This window comes from Anser cygnoides, chromosome 4, assembly GCF_040182565.1.
Source record: "Anser cygnoides isolate HZ-2024a breed goose chromosome 4, Taihu_goose_T2T_genome, whole genome shotgun sequence".
Taxonomy (NCBI): domain Eukaryota; kingdom Metazoa; phylum Chordata; class Aves; order Anseriformes; family Anatidae; genus Anser; species Anser cygnoides.
Window position 1 is genome coordinate 50,833,833 of NC_089876.1, and position 14,994 is coordinate 50,848,826.

A 14,994-nucleotide genomic window follows, 5' to 3' on the forward strand; every position below is an offset into this window, starting at 1 on the left:
ATATGTTCCAGGCAAAAGAATAGACAATGCTCACACAGAATTCAATTATGTCAAAAATTAAAGGATGAGAATATATTTATAGGCTAGCTAGTGTGTTCTAATGGAAACCAGATCTTGTCAAACAAACATTATTATTATTCTTTGATGCAATTATAAGTTTGGTAACATAAAAATTAATACAGATGTAAAACAGAATTTTGCTAAACATCTAATTTGTAACCACACAATGTTCTGATTAAATATTAGAGTTATACAATGGTAGCAATATACATATCAATTTAATTTAAAATTGCCAAATTGATTGATCTAAAAAAGTAATTTTTAGTGTCAAATTATTAATTACTATTGAAGAAGACTGCTGCAATAGGCAGTGAGTCTCATCTTAACGATTTTCATCAATGACTTGTAAAGAAATATGAAGTAATTTTACAATAAGTCTATGATTTGTTTGTTATGATAAATAATGGAGTTCCACAAAGTAGCCTGGATTACTCTGTAAAGTACATTTCTAAAATAAATTATATTTTGACATAGACAAATAAAAACTTAGACATCCAGGGAAAAGCAATGAAGACTACTTGAGGGACAGAGAGAGGTGGGAAGAAGCAGGATTTGTAAAGGAGACCTGTTGGATATAGGGCTTATGGTAGGTAAGCATATGAACATAAATTTCTGCTGCTGATATGAATGGAAAAATATGAGAAGGGGTGACTGGATGTAGAACAAAAAACTTAGGAAGTACATATCTCTTTATCTAGAGCATTAAAGAAATATATAATACATTCTGCAAATAACTTTTCCCTTTTTTTTTTTTTTTTTTTTTTTTTTTTTTAAGAAAACCTTACCCAAACCAATTACAATCTACAGGCCAAAAAAGACCCTCCAAGTCCTACGGTAACTGTCTTATCATGAGAAACTTATCATGAGAAATTAATCAATATTTAGTAATTGTACATTCACAGGGCAAGAATACTTAATTTGTCATTAATTTATGAGAAAAAAAATGAAATTCAAAGGAGGAAACTGAAGGAAGAACAGAATTCAAAATGGAAACTGAATGTAATTCTAGCGCAGTGAAAATTATTAGTTAGTAAAGCAAATTACCAAGAGAAATAAGGGAGTTTCCATTTATTTGTATCTTTAACTCAGGTATAAATGTATTTCTGGGAGGATACACTTCAGGCAAACAAAGGATTAGACCTGTATTCAGGCATAGCAGGTTGCAATTTAATGTGTTGTGAAATGGAGAAGACAGATTAGAGCCAGATAAAATGGCTCCATCACACGTAAATCTATGAATCCGTGAAAATATCTCTTCTGAATAATTGAACTGCATCGGAATGAAACTAAAAACAGATTTTAAACTGCTATTTGTATAACAAATGTGATTACACTAGAGACTCTTTCCAACACAGCTGAATTCTCTGAGGCGTTTTTAGAGAAGCTTTACAGTAGGGGAGATTCTGTTGTCTTCAGTGAGATTTAGACCAGGTCGTTAACCTCAAAATGTTTTTACCATTCACTTCAGGGGTCATCCAGCTATCTCCCAGACCAACTACTTCATTCTCAGTGGATTTTACTGCAAACTTGAGGGAAAATGGAATTCAGAGCACAAAAAAAGAGGTTTCAGTCTCTAGAGAATTAAAACACAGTTCACGCAGTTTAGATGCCTCTCTTGTAGAAATGGCTTGTACAGCCCTATTTACCTTTATGCTGCATGCCTCTGTTGACTATGAAAGTCATGACACGTTAAAATAAGCATTCTGAAAAGCCTTGTAAGGAACTAATGATGACACCTGAATACAGAGACAATTAGTATTTTTTACATATAAATCTAAGATGCTAATTAACATAGAAGAGATTAATATGTAGTGGTAAAATCCAAGAGATTTTATAGAAATATTAAACAATGATAATAAATAGTTTCTAATTACAGCAAAACATTTTCATGAAACAGTTACTTTCAGCTTAAAGCCGAGTTTTCACAGGCTAAAGTATCTTCTCCAACAGAGATAACAAAATCCTAAAAATTCTCAGGCAAGGGGCCTGCTGGAAGTAGAAGAGAGAGCTAAGACCATATCATAAAGTATACACACACCAGAAAGAAAATTAACAATAGAACTGGACTAGTTACAATAGACTCTGGAGAAATCATTATTTTAATTGCAGTATATTTTAGTGACGATTTTTCTGCGTGAACCACCAGTATCAAGTCCCAGATTATGATGTAAAAGGTTTCAGTAAAATGACTCTAGAATTTTTATCATGAGTAAAAACTTGTTTTCTTCCTAACACCTGTTTTGTGAGTGATTATAGTATATTAGCAGAAGCATTAAAAATTCAAAGACACAGAAAAACTTTTCATTGAGACAGACAGCAAAAATGGAATGTTTCAACCTAAATGGTCAACATCAAAAGAATTAAACAGGATCTGATAATCACATTTATCAGCATTGTTTGAAACAGATGTTTATATAGGTAAAGCCTATATAAACAAACTAAAAAAAAAATCCATTAAAATTTCGTAAATCTAGCAAAAAGCAGGCACATATTTAGACACAGAGGTTAAGTATAATAAATTTTAGTTATAAAATGAGCTGATAATGTTGACATTAGGATATCTTAAAGAAAATAATACAATTCCTCTCACCTGAGACGATGCCAAAATGAAAACATTTTCAGAAGTTTTATTTTTCATGCACATTGCAAAATGCTGAAGTGCTAAGAAAAGGCCAAACTATTGCTGAGACTGTCATCCATTATTAAAAAATTTACCTATGCGTGAAAGAACAATGGTTCAGCATTCAGTGTTGGCATCTTCGGAACACATCTGAATGAAAAAGCACTTTTACAGTATTTTCCATTCACCTCCATCTCAGATTACCATCTTGATGATAAATCATTATCATTAAAGTATACTGACTTGGGAACTAGAACTCAAATTTCCATGCTAAAGCTCAAAAGCCTGAAAATAAACAATACCCTGGCTCCCTTCCTATGCGTTATATATTTTTTATTTTTGCGATTATCATCACTACTCCACAATTCATACAGGTTTGCCCTTCACTTTATTTCTTTAGTGTTTATAATACAGACACATGCATTAGATGTGTATGCAACCAATGCTGTGAACTCTGAAATCCTAGCAATCTGATAATATTTTTAGGCACACAGATGAAGGAAATAATTTACTATTTAACAGTTTATTTATCCATAATGGCACTGGTTTTAATTCAGGCAGAGTTACTGGAAAATATAAGATTTTCTTTTAGGCGTTGTTTACACTAGTAAGATTTATCCAACCCCAAAAGAATGATCTAGTCATGTCCTTTCTGTTGTATATATTAGATTTTTCTCAAAAACCACTACTGAGTTTTTCATATAAAAATTTTGGGATGCGTTAAAAATGAGATTCCACTGATAACTACCAAAAATTTGGCTTATTATGCAAGACAGCATTAATAACCCAAAGCATTCATGTGCATATAGACAGTGGTTTGGGGAAGTGCAAATGTGAACATTTCCTTTTACTATTAATTGGAAAATAAAATACACACTAGTAAAAAAAATGGAACCACTCTCTATGTTCATAATGTTGCTTATAAAGTTACCGTCATGTTCAATGCAATGCAATTAAAACTTGTACTTTAGAGCTCCACTGTAAAAGTTCTCACTACCTTCTCAAAGCCAATCAAGTCAATGTTCTGAAATTCTTTTCTTTTGCTATGAGTTTTACCTTGTGTGAAATTTAAAAAGTAGATAACCTCAGTTTAACTGACAAGCTAGTGAGAATCTGTTCTGCTTTTGTTCCAAAGCAATATTCTATTATAAGATTTCCAGAAGGGAGGATTCTGTATTTCAGTAAGGGAAAACAACACCAAAACAAACAAAAAACAACTAGGAATCAAAAAACACCACCACCAACAAAAAGAAACAAACAAAACCACAACTTGATTATAAAAATAAATGTCTGTTTTTTAATCCCTTAAAGAAGGATAAATGTAAATTTATAAAAATATATCAGTTTATATCAGATAATATAAAATCACATTTACATCAGAGAATACCTTTAGAATGCAACTTCTGACCTCAACAGCAGGCATTGAATTGCAGTAGAAGAAAATAGCCTTGGGTTTAAAATGTGTGGACGGGGGAACAAAAGCCCCAAATCCTATCCAGGTGGTTATACCCATGCCATTCTCTTCCCTAATAATCCCTAATTTGATCCATGAACCAGTGTTTTGAGATAAATATAAAAACAAGCAGAGAAGAGTTAATAATAAAAATTGATATCAAAGTACATGGGCTTTCTAATGCTGTTATCCTCCCAAGTTTTTACTCATGATAAAAATTCTAGAGTCATTTTACTGAAAAAAAAAAAGAGCAAGTACCTTAACTGTCTATCAAAATTTATATCTGTGAAGGCAGTTTATTCATATAATTGTGATGATATCGATAGCAATTGCTCTTTTTCATTAGTATGTACCTTTGTTTTCTTGCACGTACTGAAATGAGTTTTTGAGACAGAGTAAACAAATCAGACTACCAGAGTAAACATCTCCTGTAAATATGTGTTGCACCTCTATTTGAATTATATCACGATGCATCTCTGGACTATGTTCATTTTTATACATCCACTGGTATTGAGGAAGCCACGTTCAGGTGTGATGAACCACAATGATAAAACGCCTCCCTTCAACATATGACACAGAACTTCCATAGTGAATGACTTTTGTAGGAAGGAAAGAGATCATGTCTTTTGGATGAAATATCTTACGAACAATTTGAGTTACATTTGCTCTTCCTTCATTTATATCTTTCATGACACCGAAGGTTATCATAACAGCTTCCAACTTAGCGCTAGTGGACTGTGAAGCATTTATTGCCAGCAGTGTTCATTGCATGGTATGTGACTTAACAATCATGTAAAGTTAGCTGATGTAAAATTATTGCATCATGTTACAACTCCTGAAAACAGTATTTTGCATAATTACTGCAGATCTTGTCTTTAGAGAACACAATAGTTTAGACTACTACAATATTTGGAAACTGGACAGTTGGATATAAATGATTTGTTTTTAAGGCCAAACAAGTTTAACCAAACATAAAAAAAAATCCTGCTTGTCAAGGTTTTGTAATTTGGCAACAGTCTCAATTCTTTTCACAGCCTGGAAAAGGCAAATGAAGGTGACTGAGCTGCTTCATATCACCAGATTACTAGAAATTTAACATGATCAAACAACTTATTTATCCTCAGCTGCCTTCTCAAAACTGTCTGAGCAGTCATTTTTGTGACACACAGAAAAAACATGTTAAGAATTTTGAAATGACAGTTATAATTAGTGTTACTGAAAGCAGCTAAATAAAGATATTAACACTTGGGCTATAAAAATTTTCCCACATGGAGGATTTCCTTGAAACATTTAAAGCTTAATAAACCCATATGTAACTGAACTCAGCATCTTATGAGAGGAAGTGTCAGACAGACTTGCAGTGCTACTAATTCTGCCTCCAGTATCTTCTGTTGAGTACTCATTACTGTTAAATAAGCTTCTAGATAAATGGGAGTGCCTTAAATTAATGCAATGAGACTTACTAGTAAAATAACTATCATTCTACTATGTGTTACCAGTGAATATGTGATATTAATTAAAGTAACTCATTTAAAACCAAAGCCAAAACAAAAGCAGGTAAACTCAGGAATCGATTTTATGAGCAGAGGGAAGAAAGGGGATGGGAAAGAAGTATTAAGACAAAGGTAAACCAGGTTTATAAGCCCTGCTACCCTTTCATGAAGGATAAAGACAGACACTTTAGGGTGGCAGAAGAGATTTATTTGGCACAGTGAACTCCCAACTTAGTAAGCAAATGTTGTCACTGTTGCTTCACGTTGCTCGAGAGCCACAGTTATCAGTGCATAAGACAGCAGAGGCCGACTAGAACTGATCTGGACCTGACTGAGCACTCCTAGCAGTTGAGATCAAGTCCTGTGATGATGGTATGTCACGAGAGCCAAGTCCGACTCTTGATACATGTCAAGAACATGCAAGAAGAAAGACTAGAAAAGTTTTTTTGGTGTCTCCCCCCTGCTTCCAGGACCCACAAATCAGGATTATTATTATTATTATTATTATTATTAAGTATCTGGTTCCTCTTCCCTTCATACGCAGCTAAGGTTACATGGGGAAACCATCCAAATTGCAACAGCAATGTAAAAAATGTCAATTCACAGAATGATTTGAAGATCTCATTTCACTTCTGAATGAACTTTTAGATTACTCACTCTGCCTTCAGCAACTTTTAAATATCATTATTTAAACATTTTTTAAATAATTTATTTACACATACTCATTTTATTTAATGTTTCATAATTTTTAATACTGATTTCACATTTAAGTAAGAGCTACATGTATTTTTATAGTTCTTATAATACTTACGGGTCTTTCGAGCAGAATCTTCCACAAAAAGAGAAGAAATGTCTTCATCCACCCCTGCTTCATTCTTTGCAATACAGGTATATGCTCCTGTATCTTCATAGCGCACATTGCTAATATGAACCTCACTGCCATTTGCTGAAAGGACAGGAAAAATTCAACACACAGACATGCTACAGTGTTTTCAGATTAAACATTCAGAAGGCTTTCTCTGCTCATACTAATTAAACTGTTTTCACTCCTCACTTCATAACTTGGAGACATGCCAAACTAATCAAAAGGTATTCAAGTGGCTAGTGTACTGCATACACTCATTCATCTGACAGAAATCTGGAATGCCTCCATGGATTTTTCAGTTAGGAGCCAAGTATCAGTCTGAGATTTTATATAGGTTTAAACGACTATGGTCCCCTTTAAAATCAGGTAAATATTGTGTGTTCGTTATGTTGTATTTGGTCACTTGACACTCTATTACACAAAATAACCAAGACTTCCATGGAACATAATGGGGTAAATCTTCAACATAAATAATAATTTTAATAGAACTAATTGTTTCTAGCAACCAGAGGTAGCTGGTTTTGCGTTCTTGCAAGTGCAGTGTAACAACAGAAAAAACATGTGCACTTAAGTTTTATACCTACGCCAGTGTAGCAGTCTATGGAAACTACCCTCTGTAATAGTTTCATGAGTATTTTCAGACAAATCTCTGACAAAGTAAACATAAATGCGTTTTACACGTGAAAAATAAGCACTTGCACACAAATGAGGAGTTGTATGTCAGCTTGAGTAGGAATGTCAACAAACGGTCCAGGTTTCATGGGCAAAGGTCTTTTTAAATAACATGATATGAATAATGAATCAACGCATTGTAAGTGTGGAACACTTTTTCTGCTGTAGGATCTATATTTTAAAAACAGTTTTCAAGGTATTTTAAAATATGGACTGGGAGGAACACTGGGTCATGGTATAACATTCTCTCTAGACCATCTTTTGCTTGAAGCTAACATGTAGCTAGTTTAACTCTGGGATTGAAAAAAATCAGAAAATGCAATGGGATTTTCAAAACATTATTTCATAAAATGCAATCAAGAAAATAGAATTAGATGTCTTTTGTTTTGAGAAGAAACAATGCTATTTATTTACCATAAATACATGATACAGAGGCAAGAAGAGGAAAAAAAAGGGGGGGGGGGAACTTTCCACTCAAATCCCTACAAGAGAAATCAACAGAATGCTGCTATGAAAGAGACATTCACCAGAAAGAGTCCACCATTGGCTATGCATAGCAGAAAGTCTTTCTGTAAGACAATTGTTCGCATACATCCCGGAGAGAGGGCCTTGAAAGTACAGAGAACTCCATCACTTAGAGAGAAGGTAAAACTCTCTTTACAGAAGCAGTTGCCATCTACCTGTCCTACTGTACCTCACACTGCAGCCTCAATTCTATCCTATCCTAATCCATGTCCTATTTTTGCAGATAAATGAGATAAGATTTTGAAAAGAAAACTGATCGCACAAGTTTTTTTTTTCTATGGCTGATCAAATATCACCAGAAGGAGTACATAAGAATGTCATACTGGCTGGGCAGGTTCACTGAAATCTCCAAGCCCTGAAGATTCATAGAAGATTCATAGACTTGCCTTTAATGTTGTTTAGAAGTTAGATTTCCTTTTAGCTGTGTTGGTTTGGTTTTGGTGTTTTTTTTTGTTTGTTTGTTTCTTTGTTTGTTTTTGGTGTAGTGTCTTTGCATTCCCCTTGAGGTCTGCTGGGACCCTCATATAGAAGCACAATCACTTCATATATTTCTCCTCCTGTCCTTTCCACCTAGATTAGCATTTACTGGTAATTCTGCCAGTTAGTACAACCCTTATTTCAATAAAGATAAAGCAGAGAAAATGAACGTGTCTTCAGGAGTAATTGCAAGACATCATCTAAAACATTTTAGCTGACTTCAACCCTTGTTTGAAACTTTGTAAGGACAGCTAGTACAGAAAGGATGCAGTGATAAAGCATTTGGAACATGTAGAAAACAAATATACCCCTTTACCTTGAAGGGTTAGCTGTTTAGATAACTTCGGAGTGATATCAATTCCATTCTTCAGCCAGCCAAGTTGTGGGTTAGGAATACCTTCAGCATGGCACCGAAGGCTAGCTGTCACACCTGGCTCCCTCGCCTGACTCTCTGGATAGACTCGGATGACTGGTGGAACTGAAGGCAGAAAACAGTTATGATTTAGTGGAGAAGAGTATTATCTTCATTTTAAAAAAAATATGATTATAAGCAACTCTAAAGAGAATTGCAGCTATATATAATGACAGTGCAATACACAGATGTGGTATTAGTCACATACTCAGTGACATTCAATGCTGAACTCTGTCACAGTAAATTTTGAAGTAGAAAGAACGTTCTGTGAGTAAAACCTCTTTTCACTGCCTGTGATGTCAAAGAAAAGCCTGAGTTCTAATTCAATAGATTTAGAATTGATTATTTTTTTTTATTTTTCCTTAAATTACTTAAAAATATATGAATAATGTAGTCAGCAAGATATGATGTGACATACAGAGATAACTGTCTTATTTCACAAAACTTTTCTTTAGCACTTCCACCTCTACCTTTCCCCCCTAAAACACCTACCAGTGACCTATTTTATCTGTATAACACATGTAATCACATTTATAATACTTACTACCTTTTGTTTATACTTAATTATAACATTCTGAAGTCATGTAAAAATTCGAAGTCATGTGCTATAGGTATTAACATGGGAAATTTCTTATGCTTTCTGAGAAACTTCTGTCTCACTTAATAAAATGTATGGCTGCATTAGATATGTGCTACTGGACTACCAGAACTTCTGTACCTGATTTGGAGCTTTCTATATTTCTTTTTACTTTAATTAATATAATAGTCCTAGAATGAAATACTGCTTATTTGAAAGCCACAAAAATAAAAGCAAGTTTATAAAAAAGTTTATACTGTATGTGCTTTATACATGTAACTAGATAACTGAATTTTACCAGAGTATCTCACACACCTGAATCTGAGGCTAATTTGATTTAAGTCCTGGTACTAAAGCATCTGATTTGAATGGTTTCTTTTTGAACTCTAGAAGTTCATAGCTCAGACTAGTCTTCTGAGTTTGTTAGCAAGATGTAAGAATTGTTGACATCACTTTTACAAGGTTTGCTGCAATGCATGCTTACCAACTAAAAATTTGCTGCATACTACATCAATATTGACATACGACATCAAAGTGGATATATTCCTATTGGTAAACAATGATTTAATAATCTCGCTGCATAGAATTGTTAAATGAGTAATTGTTGATCATATCTTTAATTACATATAGAGAAAAGTATTTTGAAGTTGTTTCTAAACAAACAAAAATGAAAAAACAAAAACAGAAAACAACAACCTGTAATGAAGGTTAAAGAAGTATGTTTCCTATTACCCAAAGTTTTGTTTAATGTAGCTTTAAAAATGTGGAATACTTAGCTGGTGTCACAAAAAACAGCTGGATAGAGGATGAATTATCAGTTGATAATGAAAGAAGGTAACAAGATCAAAAATTAACTGTCTATTTTGGCAAGAGATTAAATATTTTCAAATGCTATCCAACTGTTTACAAGAAATATCCCAGCATGCCGTCCTATTAGAGCATAGAAATGCCTCAGATTTCTACGCTGCAAGAAATACACAAATGTACTGCATCTCAATTAAGACGTGAAAATCAGTAGGTTGCAGGGATATTTTAAACCCAATTAGAGATGAGGGTCTTTTCAAATAACATATATGGAAAATTACACATAACCCCAATATGCCACCTACAAAAATATATTAAAAGAACATGGAAGAAGATTACAAATGTGAAAATTATGGCTGCTAATTGCTTAGACTACCGGCTGAGAGCATGGGCATATCAAAAACCAGGATTTAAGGTTGTCGTTTTCTTTTTCCAGTTTCTGGAAGGGAGTGCGCACGGTATTTTCATCATTCAAGCATTTTCATGTCAAGCCTGACATTGTCGTGCCTCTTCTCCCTCCACCTCTTCCCAGTTTTCTCCTCTCTCTGGCAGGATCTGTGTGGCCTGTATTTCTGGAGTAGGTCCTGTTCCCTTTAGCGGTGTTCTCCCAGACACCTCTATATTTCATTTCTTGCCATATTCATAATAGAATGGCTTGGTTTGGAAGGGACCTTAATGACCATCTAGTTCCAACCCTCTGCCATGGGCAGGGAAGTCACCCACCAGACCAGGTTGCCCAGGGCCCTGTCCAACCTGGTCTCGAACACTTACAAGGGTGGGGCACCTACAGTTTCTCTGGGCAACCTGTGCCAGTGCCTCACCACCCTCTGAGCGAAGAATTCCTCCTAACATCTAATCTAAATCTCCCCTCCTTTAGTTTAAAAACATTCCCCCTTGTACTCTCATTATTTGCCCAAGTAAAAGGAAACTCTCCAACTATTTTATAAGCCCCCTTTAAGTATTGAAAGGTCTCCCTGGAGCCTTCTCTTCTCCAGGCTGAACAGCCTCATCTCTCTCACTCTTTTCTCATAGGAAAGGTACTCCAGTGCTCTCATCATCTTCATGGCCCTCTACGGAGGGATATTTTCCCTCTATTTCCTGCCATTTCCTAGTTTCCCCAGCAATTCTGGGTCTGATAGATTATCTACATGACTAAAATTTTTTTCAATATTTGCTTTGCATTTACATGTTTGTTTTCAAATTACCCTAGAGCCTACCTGTAATATGCCCCTAGGAATTGTGGAACTGAGGCATGCAGGCAATTGAAATATTAGTGTAGTGTGGGCTCAGTCTGAAAAATTAATTTGGCATGACAAGCTTGATATAAACTCTTTGGGCTCATTTCAGTCACTTTTTTATGTAACAGCATAAATATTCACATAAAGCAATTTTTAAGCACACAATGTAATCATTACTGCTGACTTTCAAAGAGGTATATTCTAATGTCTTAAAAAGAAGTCTACTTTGTAAGGAAGAAGTCATTACACAGGTTAAAAGGGGGGGGGGGGGGGGCGGAAATGTGGGGAACGGGACAGGACATGGAATGATTGTCTTTACAAGAATCATACATAATACGTAACTGGATGAATCCTACATTCAGTTCAACAAGCCACATGAGATTGTTGGCTCCAAATATGATGAATATATAACTACTCAGTACTTCTTACAATTGTTACAAAAGCCCCTGAAGATTATTTCAGCCAGGTCTAAAAAATTATGAGAAAAAATAGACTGTTCAATCTGTCTAGAATCCAGAGAGAATGTACCTGTTTAAGAAAGAAACATAATATGTATAGTGAACTATGTTCTTCTATTGCTCTCTTCGTTTTGATTGAACTGAGATATTTTCTTTGGAAAAACAATGATGGTAAGGAATTCCTCAGCCAGATAAATCACTGATTTATATCTGGTTCAGGGTCTGGACTCTTTCCTTTACCTTAGGGTACTAAAAGTTTTCTTTTTTTTCAGTAGGCCTTTTGTTTGTGAAAATTGTTGTCATCTCTCTGCAAAGAACTTGCCTTCCGTAAAAGCTCAGGGAGTAGGATACCATCATTAGTACATAAATAGAAAGAAAAATGACATTTGTGTTACATATATGTATATTTTTAGAATAGTTTTGAAGGCAGTCTTCCTTTTTGTTTTTAATAGGGCTAATGATATTTTATTTGCTTGTCTAGAAACCTTGTCAAAAGTAAAATTCCTCAAATTATTCTTTGAAAAATCTAGGCTATGGCATGCATATACTTGTAAAATAGAAAAAGTGAGTTATAAAAAAATTACTGAAAATAAGTCTAAAACTGTCATTGCAATCAATAATAGTAACATCTCTGCTTACAAACAGCATAGATCTGTAACTTGATAAGCACTGAGTTAAAAAGAAAACGCAAACTTTCTGGGTAGTTCAGCCTTTTCAATAACATTTTTCAAGACTTTTGTGTCAGATGTACCTGCCACATTCATGTAATCCTCAGAAAAGTAGTAACAAGAAATACTAATAATTTTTAATAATGTTCCTTTAACACTTTTAGAGAGAGATGGCTCCCTACCCAGTACAACAACCCACAAGAATTTCTGAGTTTGTTACAAATGTTCTGTTCTGGTAACCGCTTGCTAGTTCGTTTGGAAGAACTATTCTTCTATAAATTTTGAAAAGTTGCTGTGGAAAAGAATGGAGGCTAACAAACAAGCAGCAGGGAAATGACACAAATGTTTCTGAAGTACAGATGACTCACCTCTGCATTTATGTTGTCCTATTTGTACCAGATTCTTTTTCAGTAAAGGATTTTAATGAAAATTATGGACTTGATATTTCACGTATTTTACAAGAGACAGTATTAGATATATATTTTTAGCTCCTATGATATTAAGACCAATGCATGTTGCTATCATTACCTGAAAACAGACTTACTAATTCGTAGGTTTTTGAATATACGATGTCAAGAGCACAAAGGCAAAATACCTGATGGCATGAATTTCAGTATCACAGATATACAGAGGGGGAAAAAAAAAATCAAACTGTCAGGCTCAGACTCTCATTAGATCTTATTAGAGCTTGCCCCAGATAAAGTTTTAATAATAGATCAAAATTATACTCACAAAAAGTCACACTTAAAACTTTGAAATTTTTAAGTATTATGTAAATATTAATAATTAGCATTATTTAATGAAACAATTACTCTTGGACCATTATGGCTCCCTCTCTTTTTTTTTTTTATGTTTACAGGAAAAATGGTCAAATATCAACTTATAATATTGCTTACTACATTTATTTACCACATTACTTAAATAAGATCAGACTGAATTTTTTCACCAGAAAACATGTCTTTTACAGTACTGATTATCTCTATTGTTTAAAGACTCCAAAGGAAGTTCAATATTCCTTAGGGATGTACAAGGCAATTCAAAACTTGTAGATTAAACAAACAAAAAAAATTAAGTTTAATTTAAAATAAAAGTAAAATTATATGTATATAAATATTTGCAAACTACTCAATGCATATAATATTAAAAATACACATTTATACAAATAGACTCAAGAACTTCAAAACTAATTACATTGTTTTCTTTGAACCCTCACATTAGATCTTTGAGATCAGAGCCTCATTATCCCATTAACCTTTGTCTGACTCTCCTGTTAATACAAGTATCATTATATTAATTAGTCATTATCACAGCTACAAGTACTGACCATCATGCCTGTGCTTAAGAAGATTACTACTCAGAAGTACAGGTCTAAAGTATAAAAGATCTGTTCACTTCACCAAAGCTTTAAATCCCAGTGTTTTTTAACTCCATTTATCCACGTTATTAACAGCAAACAATACAATTGATCTAAGGGATTCCTTCCTCCCTTCCTGTGCTCCCCCAGAAATCTGCAACCAAAATGGTATGGAAAAGTACCACTCCAGCAGCTATCTGACCAGAGCAAATATGGATGATTTGCTTAGACAATTTAAATTTTTTATGAATGATATAGGGATCAACAACAGTGATTGCATTTAGAACATAAAGGTTTACAGTGGTCTCCAAATGAAAAATACAATCTTCTGACAGACGTTTAGGCACCAGAAAAGCATAGTTGTCCTCTTTCACCTCTCCCAAATTATGTTCCATAGCATTGTACTTTTACAGAAAAAAATTAACTTAAATGGAGTTATGCCTCTATGAGGCATACATCACTACTGAACTGAGCCAAAAAGCTAAATGTGAAGAACACTAATATTTTAACTGTTGCAAATCACCTCTTCAGGACTACTAACACAATGGGATAGGTATGGAATATGCTGACAAAAATATAATTTTATAAATAAATTAGGTTATAGCATGACACATTAAACAGCACAGGAGAAAGTTGATCAAGGACCTTTGGCGATGCCAAGTTCATTAATAATTCTGCTTTGGAGGGATTAAAACACAAGTAGACTGCACATTAGTCTTCCCAGGACTAGTCAAGCCAGCATTTGCTACCTTTCTTTTTAGGTGACAGAAAACAATTCCTGAGGATAAATTTAAAGGAGGAAAATATGCTGATGTCATGTATTAGCTGAGGGAGGACAGTCCATTTACAAAATGTTGAAAGAAATAAACTGAAAAAAAAATAAAAAAGATGGATAACAGATATTCTAAGCTGGTTTCCTTGGGAAACACAATGGTGGAGATGACATTAAGGAAACAACAAACAAGCACTAAACATCAAAGTCATTTAAAGTGCAGAAGATATTAACAAGCAGCAAGTGTGTTGTGGTTTAACCCGGCTGGCAGCTAAACACCACACAGCCGTTCGCTCACCCTCCCCCCTCCCTCTCTGGGATGGGGGAGAGAAATGGGAAAGTGAAGCCGGTGAGTTGAGATAAAGACAGTTTATTAAGACAGGAATATAATAATATAAGGAATATAAGGAATATAATAATAACAATAATAATAATAATAGTGATAATGATAATAGTATTAACAATAATAATGTGTAAGAAAACAAGTGATGCACAATGCAATTGCTCACCACCCGCTGACCGATGCCCAGCCTATTCCCGAGCAGC

The 14,994-nt window shown here is 34.2% G+C and overlaps 1 protein-coding gene across 4 annotated transcripts in view; it reads right to left on the reverse strand.

Moving 5' to 3' along the window:
• FSTL5 (follistatin like 5) overlaps positions 1–14,994 on the reverse strand; it is a 333,504-nt gene that overhangs the window by 49,511 nt on the left and 268,999 nt on the right. For all 4 annotated transcript variants that reach the window (XM_066996114.1, XM_048076153.2, XM_048076152.2 and 1 more), the window contains 2 exons: positions 8,482–8,643; positions 6,438–6,572 (listed from right to left, as the gene is read on the reverse strand). In XM_066996114.1, coding sequence (XP_066852215.1) covers positions 6,438–6,572; positions 8,482–8,643 — 297 coding nt within the window. The remainder of the gene's footprint in view (positions 1–6,437; positions 6,573–8,481; positions 8,644–14,994) is intronic.